The sequence below is a fragment of the Cebus imitator genome, unplaced genomic scaffold (genome assembly GCF_001604975.1).
Source record: "Cebus imitator isolate Cc_AM_T3 unplaced genomic scaffold, Cebus_imitator-1.0 Scaffold101, whole genome shotgun sequence".
Classification (NCBI taxonomy): domain Eukaryota; kingdom Metazoa; phylum Chordata; class Mammalia; order Primates; family Cebidae; genus Cebus; species Cebus imitator.
Genome location: NW_016107416.1, coordinates 713,982 through 724,098, shown reverse-complemented (window position 1 = coordinate 724,098; position 10,117 = coordinate 713,982). Strand labels below are relative to the sequence as shown.

General features: G+C 56.6%; 1 protein-coding gene across 4 annotated transcripts in view; it reads right to left on the bottom strand.

Moving 5' to 3' along the window:
- Positions 1 to 461: 461 nt before the first annotated feature.
- CXXC5 (CXXC finger protein 5) overlaps positions 462 to 10,117 on the bottom strand; it is a 35,653-nt gene continuing 25,997 nt past the window's right edge. For all 4 annotated transcript variants that reach the window (XM_037741408.1, XM_017536740.2, XM_017536741.2 and 1 more), the window contains exons 2-3: positions 2,869 to 3,950; positions 462 to 1,494 (exon numbers count right to left, since the gene is read on the bottom strand). In XM_037741408.1, coding sequence (XP_037597336.1) covers positions 1,450 to 1,494; positions 2,869 to 3,792 — 969 coding nt within the window. In that variant the 5' untranslated portion in view covers positions 3,793 to 3,950 and the 3' untranslated portion in view covers positions 462 to 1,449. The remainder of the gene's footprint in view (positions 1,495 to 2,868; positions 3,951 to 10,117) is intronic.

Sequence of the window (10,117 nt, the reverse complement as noted above, 5' to 3'; positions counted from 1 at the left end):
TCCCTGGGGAATGACATTGGTGGCTGCAGGGGCCCTAGATCCCTGCAAGGTAGGAAAGAAAGAAGACCCTGAACAGGCGGCTCAGCCCTGCCACCACCTGCCCCATGCTGCTGGCTGCTTTACTCATTGGGCCCCGACGAACTTAGGTGAACAGAGAAGGTGGCCCCAGGTGAGCGAGGATCCCTGGAGGTCCAGATTCGGAGGCAGGAGGTGAACCAGGCCGCTGAAGTACTTCGGTTCCAGCGACTTCCAGGTTAAGAGCCTTTCCCTCCTGTCTGCTGGGCTGACTGCTCCTGCTCTCCTCCATTCTGGATCCAGAGGCCTCTTTTCCCCAAGAAATCCCCACTCTCAATGTCCCTGGGTCATCGTTCTTCCTCCTCCAGGTGATCCCAGACAACCCCTGCTCAGGAATGGCCCCCAAGTCAGCCCCCCAAAACCGGAGAGCAAGAAGCCAGTGGTGCTTCGTGACACAAACATGCATTCGTTTTATTCACAAAACAGCCTGGTTTCCTAAAACAATACAAACAGCATGTTCATCAGCAGGAAGCTGGCCATGGGCAGGGGGGCCCAGGCCTCAGGGGGGCCCCCGGGCACCCACCCCCACTGGCAGGGGACCACGCAAAGAAGCCCTTTCTTCTGTTGCCGTTAGCAAGGCCAGAGAAAAAGGACTTATTTTCTCTAAGGAAAGTAGCCAGGATTGGAAATATCGAGATGGGGTTTCCCCAGATCGCAATAGATAAAAGAACAGAACTTTCATTTTCTTTTTTCTCCAAAATCATCACTGTTGGGGTGGGGGACCCCAGTCTGGGGGCTGTGGGTGCAGCTCGGCTGGCCTGGTGCTCCCTCCCCTTCTGCGAGCTCCCCGCTGGCAGCTCTGCACGCGTGGATGGATACAGAGGGGCTTCTACACGGCGCCATCAACATTCTCTTTATGAACGTGAGTGGATTCTCCAGGCAAACTATGCACTATTTCATGGTCGGAAAGAATCAAAGGAAGTTTAAATGAGGGTGGAGTTAAACTGTGCTAAATTACAGTAGTGCTTATTAGTAACTAGATTTCAAAAGGTTACAGAAAATTTACATTCTCTACACAAAAACTGCATCTCCTGCACAGACAACATCGACATCAACACAGGAAGGAAACTGATTGTCCATTCTTTGCCTAGGAAGTCTCGGTACTTTATAGATTCGTCTTTACCTCTTTTTTGTTGTTGCTCTTCCAAAAAACCAGTTAAAATTTTTTTCATTTCTTTTTCTTTTTATACTAGGGACGTGGAGATGTTAAAACGACAACAAAAAATATATATATAAAAACAGGAATGAAATCTGTGAGAGAATATTTTTGGTTCTAAAGACGGGTGCATCCATTTGTCTTCGCCCGAATCCCTTGCTGGAGACCACACGAGCAGTGACATTGCACGGAGAGGGCAGCTTTGGGTTCCGCCGCCGTCACTGAAACCACCGGAAGGCGGCTCCCGTCGGAAGCATCACCTTCTGGTGGGGGCGGGAGACAAAAACAAGGAGAGAGTTCAGTCAGGGTCCGGGTGGGCCTGAAGCAAAGACGTTCCCCCGAGGATGGCCTCATGGCGGAGGGATGGGCATGGAGGAAGAGCAGCCAACCCTCAGAGCTCCTGCCACCCCAGCCAGGCCAAAGGAGGAGCCTGACCCGCTGGGCTGCTGGAAGGCCCAGAGGACTCGGAGGCCACCTGAGCCACTGTGCCCAGGAACCCTCCTTCCAGAGAGGAAGACCCTTCCCCTGGCCCAAAGGCAACAGCGCCAGGTGGCTGTGGCGTGTTTGTGTAAATGAGCGTGTGCATATGGGTGTGTGCCTCGAGCTATGCTGAACTGTGTGGTATGGAGCTGTGGGAGGCGGGGATTTGGGCTGTTTCTCGAGCGGCCGTGTCTAGGTGTGTGTGCATGTGTGTCCACCGGACTAAAGTGGATGCCTTTGTTGTACATAGGAGAGCAGAAATAGGAGGGCTGGGGCTGGGGCTGGGGGAGGGTGGCCAGGAGGCCATGGCTGAGATACATCATTGTTGTTTTCCAACCATTCCGGACATTTGCGTCAAGCCCACTCATAGAGGGGTGGGAACAGGGGCAGGGACAGCAGGCTGAAAAGATGCTTTTGTACCCAGGCCTGGCACTCCAGCTAGGTTGCTACAACTGGGGGCACAGGGAAAGGCCCTGCCACAGGGGTGCACAGACAGCAGCATGGGAGCCCCCTGCTTTGTCCAAGCCAATCCCACAGTGGCTAGGCCCTTGTCCACTCCAGGCTCATGGTCACCTCCCCTTAGTCCAGCCCCAAAAATCTGTCAACTAGGTGTCCAGACCAAGGGTTCTTCCAGGCCTCAGAGCAGGGCACCCAGCATTGGAGCAGCTCTATCCCTGGGTGGCCTTGGGGGAAAGATGGCCCTGGAGGAGCAAATGAAAGGCTTAAGGGAGCAGGGTCTGTGAAACAGAATCCCTTCAACAGGGCAGGGGAGAGTCCCAGAGTTCTAGGTCTTGGACTGAATGCTTTAGGCCATGTCTGAGCATCAGAAACTTAGGACCTATATGGAAATGTCAATACCTGACCCAGAACCCCAGGAGGGGTATCAGAATCCCAGGGCCTGGCTGAGAATGCTAAGCCCTTGCCTGGAATTTTATGCTTGCCTTGCAAATTATGGCTTGATGGGATTCTCAGAATGTGGCTGTGACTTTTGTGGCAGTAAACTGGTGTCTCGAAGACAGACCCCCAGACCCCAAGGCCGGGTGGGGCATCTCCCAGACCCTCGCCCAGGTAGGAAAGGTGGGGTCAGGGGGTGGGGGTGGGTTCGGACTGCCAGACAGACACAAGAGCCCACACACCTCCCTCTAAGGCGCCGTTACCTCCAGAGCAGCGGAAGGCTTCTTTTTGAGTTCCTCACATTTTCTGAATTTGCAAATCTGATGGCCAGTCTTTCGGTTCCTACAACTGCTGCACTGCTCGCAGTTGATGCGCCGCCGGCAGGGCGCGCACATGCCGCAGCGTTTCCGCTTCTTCTTGCCGGAGCTGATGGCAGAGGCCAGCTCTCCCTGCATGGGGTACTCGGCCAGGCCCGCCATGTGCAGCGCGCTCTCGGCCAGGAACACACCTGCCGGGGTCATAATAAAGAGGCCTGGGTTGATAGGGAAAGCGCCCAGGTAGGGGAAGTCGGACTGGCCATTGAGGGCTTCGGCACCTGCCACGGCCTCCATGTCAGGCAGGCCAGCACCCGCCTCGCTCATCAGCGGGAGATGCTCCTGCACCACACGCTTCAGCATCTCCGTGGACTGCGCAAACTGCTGCAGCGTCAGCTGTCCCTCGGCTGCCAGCTCCGTGGCCCGCTCTGCCTTGCTCAGCAGGCTGGCCACAGCACCACTTTTGTGCTTTGAGGTAGGGTTGCTTTTGTCCACTGCCAAGGCCGCTGCCAGGTCGTGCCCATTGGCCAACAGGGAGGCAGCGGCTGCAGCTGCAGCGGCCTTGTCAGCAGACTCCCCGCCCATCATGCTGCCACCGCCACTGCCACCACTGCTGCCAAAAGAAGAGTAGTGGGAGAGCGGGCGGGAGCGGCGCAGGCTCTTGTTGAGGGGCTCGCTGATGATACCGCTCTTGTTCCGACGTTCGGGGGGTGGTGCATCATCTGCCACAGAGGCTGGCGCAGTGGCAGCCACCGCTGCACTCTTGTCTGCTGCTCCTGCCTTTGGGCCACTGTTGCCACTGCCACCGCTGCCATTGGTGTTGCTGCTGCTACTGCCGCCGGCGTCCTGGGAGCCACCGCTGAGGCTCGACATGGTGGGGCCGAGGCCCAGACCCCGCTGCAGAGGGAGCCTGCCAACTGCTGGGGGTCCACAGACCAGGACCTGGCCCTGCTGCCCACAAGAGATGCCTGGTGGGCCTCGCTGCTCAGGGCAGGCACATGGTCAGGTGTCCAGGTGGAAATGTCTTCACTCTGTCACAGAAAAGGATACAGGGTCAGGGCAGCAGTGAACACCTCCCCCTTCAACATCGCCACCACCGCCACTGTCAACTGTCCTAGCAACCTGATCACCAGCTTGACCAAGCATTTATTAAGCACCAGATTCACCCTGGCGAGAAATGTCTTATCTATACTATCTCAGTTAAGACCCACAAGAACTCTAGAAGCAGTGGCTGGTAATTCTGTACTTCATAGATGAGGGAAACAAGATTTAGGAGAACCACCAGTCTATGAACACACAGCCACCAAGTGGCATGGTGGAAGCCCAGTACAGGTCACCGCAGCCCAAATCTGCCCTGCTAGGGTTCAAGAAGACCTGCTGGAAGCAGGGAGTCCTTCCTGTGCTGGGGTGGGGGAGTGCTAGAGATGCTATTAGCTAGGTGCAGTGGATCAGGCCTGTAATCTAAGCACTTTGGGAGGCAGAGGCAGGCAGATTGCTTGAGCCCAGAAGTTTTGAGACCAGCCTGGGCAACATGACAAAACTCCATCTCTGCAAAAAATGCAAACATTAACGAGGTGTGGTGGTGCATGCCTGTAGTCACAGCTACTCAGGAGGCTGGGGTGGGAGGACTGCTTGAGCCTAGGAGGTTGAGGATGTAGTGGGTTACAATCATGCCACTGCATTCCAGCCTGGGTAACAGAGTGAGATCCTGTCTCACCAAAAATAAAAATAAAAATAAGTCACCTCCATATCCTAATCTCCTTTGCTATCTGAGGAGAAGAGTGCTTGACAGAACACATCATAAAGTCTGGAAGGCTGCCCCTGGATCCTCATCTGGAGATTCCTAACACACATCAGTTATTTCAAGGCTCTGACATGTCCTGCAGACAAGGGAACCTGGTTGCCTTTGTATAACCCAGAGTTCCCCAATGAGTGCAGAACCCTCATTTCAGGGAGCTTCTCCCGTCCTGCTACAGGGCAAGGAGCACAGGGACAGAGGACAAGCCGTCCGCTGCCGCAGTGAGAGGACATGCTTATGCACACACTGGCACACGCTTCCTCCTCAACCCTGAACCACAATCATTATCGTCTCAGACCCCACTCTTGTCTCTACTCAGGCCTCACTGTGGTGCTCTGGCCTGGCTCCCAGAGCAGGGAGGGGGCAGAGGCCTCACAATGCCTATAGAGTAGGGCCTGGATGGAGGTCTCAGTGAGAACCAGGGTGGGCTCCTGCCAGGAGGGGCCTCTGGCTGGGGCAGGCTGGCACTGAGAAGGAGGCGTGACCCTCAAGGGAATGGAGCCCAGCAGGAACCTGTCCTCCGGCCACCTCACATTTCCTAGGCGGCCCTTCCCAGGACAGGGCCTGCTGCACTCAGGCCTCAAGGCTAAGGCGTCTGCACTGCCTCCTCAGCTGGAAGGAACTGAGCCAGATGGAGCAAGGCGGCGGTTTCCTCATAAGTCCTGGCTCTCCAGCCTCCCTTCCCTGTCTGCCTGTTGTGGCCTAGCATCCCCCAGGAGAGGGATGGCAGGACAGGGCCTAGCCCCAGAGCAGCTGGCGGCTCAGGGGGAGGCGCACATCTGGCCCTGGGCTTGAGGGCAGCACACACTGGATCTTTGTCCCCAGGCAACCCCACCCCCCCCAAGTCACAGGACTTAAGCCTGTCCCAGGAGAGTATCTAGTCCAGTCCTCTGCATTTACAGAGGGGGAAACAGGCCCCAAGCGGGACAGGGGGCTGCCCAGCACTGAGAGGTGGCCGGAGAGGACCGGGTATAGGGAAAGGCAAAGCTGTCTCCAGAGTGAGGCGAGGGGCAGCAGCAACAGCCAGGTGCTCCCTGTACCACCCCAGTGGGCCCTGGCCCACCTAGGGCTCCTTCCTAGCGGAAGGAAATGGGTGGGGAGGAAGAGCTGGGCAAGCTGGCAGATTCCACCAGGACAGAGGTAGGGAGGGGGCCCTGGCAGGCATCCAGGCTGGGCTGGGGGGTATCAGAGGTCAGAGCTGAAGCAAGAAGACCATGTGTGTCCAAGGATAGCTGTGTTCCCTCCCACCTCATACGGGCCAAGACCAGGCTGGTCTTTTCAGCCCCTCTCCTCAGATTGTGACCGCTTCAGGAATCAGTGACCCTGGGTAGGTGTTGGGGACCAGGGTCAGTGAGATCAGGAACAAAAACCATCCAGTCAGCTCATCCAGCTCCTGCCCAACTAAGCTCATCTGCCCTGCCCCGGACAACAACCCCAGCAGCCCAGATATGGGTGAGGGGAGAAGACAGAAGGCAGGTGTCTGTGGGCTGGCAAGATGGGAAGGGGAGAGGGACAGGCTGCGCCCCTGCCCTGTATGTGTCCCCCGCCTCTGTGGCCTGCTGGCTGGTGGCAGAAATCGATAGCTGCATTAACGCTGCTCCTGCTCTGCTCACCCCCTCCCTCCTCCCAGCTCTAGGATCTGGCTCTGCGTGCGGGGCGGGCAGGTCAATTAGAAGTCAGTTCCCTCCAACACAGCCAGCCTGCGCTCAGGGCTGGTGCTCTGGCTGAGTCCCTCCTGGTGGGGACCAAGCCTCATGTCCTGTTCCTCTCTTGGAATTTCTTTCTCTGATCTTCCACTGTTCTGTCCTTCTTCTGGGCCCACCCACCCCTAGCCTCTGAGGTCCTGGGGCATGCTGAGCTTGGGACCAGAGGATGTGATATGTCACCAAACAGGTGCTGCAGGCAGAACACTATGGTGTGCCAGCCACAGAAGCTGAAGAGAGGTGGGTACACAGGGGACTGGCTCACAGGGACAACTCGGTTTTCAAATCCAGAGTGGACAGACGTGAACATCTGGTCCTCTACCTTGTTCCAAATCGGCCCTGGTACCTGGCTCATCTTATCCTTCAAATCTTAGGAAAAACTGATGTTCTGGTCCCAGTGGACCCCTGACCAAAAGTCCCATTTGCCATACTGATGGAGAGGACACAGAGGGGATGTCCTCCCAGGTCCCAGACTTCTACTCCAGGGCACACAGCAACCCCCTTCCAGGCCAGGAAGGGTCTGGCAGTGCCCAGGCAGCAGGGGAGGAGCTGGGGCTGCGTTGAAGCGGAGTGGGAATGAGCGGGAGGGAAAGCTGGCGGGCAGGCGGGCGGCGGTGGGCGCATCCATCATCGGCCCTGCCAGGAACGCATCCAGCCCCCAAAAAGAAATACTGCGCCTGAGGAGGGACAACAAAGGGCTCCGTTTCATCAGCAATGCGGAGCCAGCGCCCCGCCGCCCCGCCAGCCGCGGTCAGCCCACAAAGGACCCCTTTGTCCATGCAGGAGCCGGCCAGCCGGGAGCTGGGACCAGGGACTGACGGGCGGGGACAGAGCACGAGGGGCTGAGGGGGGACGAGTCATGGAAAGCTGGGGGGCAGAGGGACATGTGGGAGCAGAACAGAGACAGGTTGTGGGGACAGAGGGTCAAGGTTGGTGGAGAGAGTATCATGGGGAGCAGTGTCTGGGGCAACAGGGCTCAGAGAGCCAGGGACCCAGGATACCTTGTCTAGGCTCAGGGATTTGAGGGTCTAAAAGACAAGGAAACAGCCTTGAGAATTAAGTCCTAGACACAGGAGTACAGGGACCAGAAGGCAGCTGGGCATGCCCACAGGAAAGGGAGGCAGAGGTAAGGGCAGAGAGGAAGTGAGGCATGGGGGGAGACCAGATCAGTCCCACCGTGTGGCCCAAGGCCTGAGGGGATGAGCAGGAGGGCTAGGGGGCAATGGGTTCTTGGCCCCAGAGCATGGCTGCAGGGCTCAGTGCCTCCTGTGGGCCCAATGCCTCCTATAGGCTCCAGCTCATTGACTGAGCTGGAAAGAGAGGGAGAGTCAAACCTGGGGCCACCCTCCTGGCAGTGGAGACCACCCTATGCCTCTACCCTAAGGCCCAGGCCAGCCCCAGAAGGCACAGGGCCGGCCCCCTTCTAGCCAGCTCCCACATCTATGTTGCTGCTCAGGTTTCCTTCACCAATGGATCCTACCAACTAGCATTTACTGAGCATCTACTGTGTCCCAGGCCCAGTGCTTTTATGCTTTACATGTCTTAGCTCCTGAACACCTCCCCAGAACCCAGGGAGACAGGAGCTATTTGCCAATTTCAGACATGAGGAAATTTAGGCTCAGAGAGGTTCAAGCTGTCAGCCTGAGGTCAAACAGCTGGTGCCCAGCAGGGGTAAAACTTGAACCCAGAGCCCAAGTGTTAGTCACCCTGCTCTGTGGCCACCTTTGCAATAGACAGAGTGGCCCAAGGCAGGTGATGTAGGTACCCCTAAGGCTGCTCTCGCTCCCCAGGATTGTTACCGTGCCTGTCACCTCTCTGTGGCTGGGGGCCAGCTGTCACAGACCCGAGGAGAGTGCCCCCACCTGGGGGACTTGGGAGATGCCCAGGGCCTGGAATGCTGATCCAGTGACATCATAATGCCAGCTGGCAGTGAGGTCACTGGAGGTGGTGCCAGTGCCCTTATTCAATCCTCAGCCCTAGAAGAGTTTCACTTCACCCCCTGCAGGGTTCGATCTTGAACGCTCAGGCCAGACAGCACTGGGGAGGAGGGGACATCCTGGGATGGGATGGTGCCATCTGCACACAAACATGTACACAGGTGGCCCACAGCTGGATGTTCTAGATATTCCTTTGCACGCATCTTCCCTGCACCTACCCCGACAGCAGCCCTGTGCCTTATGGTACTGGAGAGACAGTGGAGGACACAGACACAGACCCCAGCACTGCCTTCCAGGAGGGCACAGGAGCTGGGCCCACAGTCACACGAGCCAATATGAAACAAGAGCTGGACGGGGACACAGTGAGCTGTCTGGGGCCTTCCTGGAGGAAGGAACTGCTAGGCTGAGAGTTAAGGGTAAGGAGAGGTGACCAGAGGGGACAAAGGCATGAAAAAGAGCCTACACAGTGGGGGAAGTGGGCGTGATGTGTGTCTATGAGGCTGCCAGGGTCCCAACTGTGCAGGGCCTTGAGGCTAAGGGCAGGATTTTCCTTTCTTTCTTTCTTTTTAATTTTTAGTAGGAATGAGGTCTTCCCATGAGGATCCAGCAATCCTCTCACCTGCGCCTCCCAAAGTGCTGGGATTATAGCTGTGAGCCACTGCGCCTGGCTGGTAGGATTTTTAAAAACTAGTTTTATCGAGGTAGAGTTTACATACTATAAAATTCTTTCATATTAAAGTATATATATAATTTAATGATTTTTAGTAAATCTACAGAGTTGTGCAACCATCACCACTACCAAGGGCAGGGTTTGACTAAGGCACCGTCTGTCCCCTATTCCTTGCTGGCTGACCAGTCTTGCAGCCATCCTGCCTGTTCACGGAGGCTCGTGGAAGAGGCTGCATTTCAGGATCCCTAAGCACCGGCCCAGCAGATCTGCACACCCCAGCTCAATGAACCCTTTCCATGATTCCACGTAGCACTTGACACTCTCCCCTTACCCTCTCCCCGCCACCTTGGTGGGCTGGTCTTGGCCTCCCAGTGAGGCGAAATGGGAAGACAGGCTGACGATGGGCAAAGCAGACCACAGGCTATGGTGGTTGAACTGAGCTGGGCAATGGGGTGGAAGGGAGGGTGTTCCATCTCTGATTTCCATGATTCAGCCTGGGGAGTTTCCAGAGGGAAAAAGCCCTGCTCAGGCCCAGGCAGACTGGTCTTGGAGGCAGGGAGAAACACAGCCCCTGGCGGAGAGCACAGGGCACAAGTCCAGCTACAGATGGATACACATACCCCCACCCACTGGCCACTGCAAGCACCCAGCAGGTGGCCTGGGGTGAGACATGCCCTCAACCCCGCTACAGTCACCCCAAGATGACTGCCAAGGACAGAACAGGGGATGCCATTTCTATGTAACTGACTCCACACCCCCGACCCTCTGACACCCCTCCTCCTGGGGCAGGTACCAACCATGCCCTGGCCTGAGGGCGAAACCACGCTGCTGGGACACAAGGGTTTGAGAAAAACCTGGAGTACATAGGGCTCTGTTCTCTCTTCTTTTCTCTCTCTCTCTTTCTTTCTTTTTTATGAGATGAAGTCTCATTCTGTTGCCCAGGCTGGAGTGCAGAGGCGAAATCTCATCTCACTGCAACCTCCACCTCCTGGGCTCAAGCAATTCGCCTGCCTCAGCCTCCAGAGTAGCTGGGATTATGGGCGCCTGCCACCACGTCCAGCTAATTTTTTAAATATTTTTAAGTAGAGAC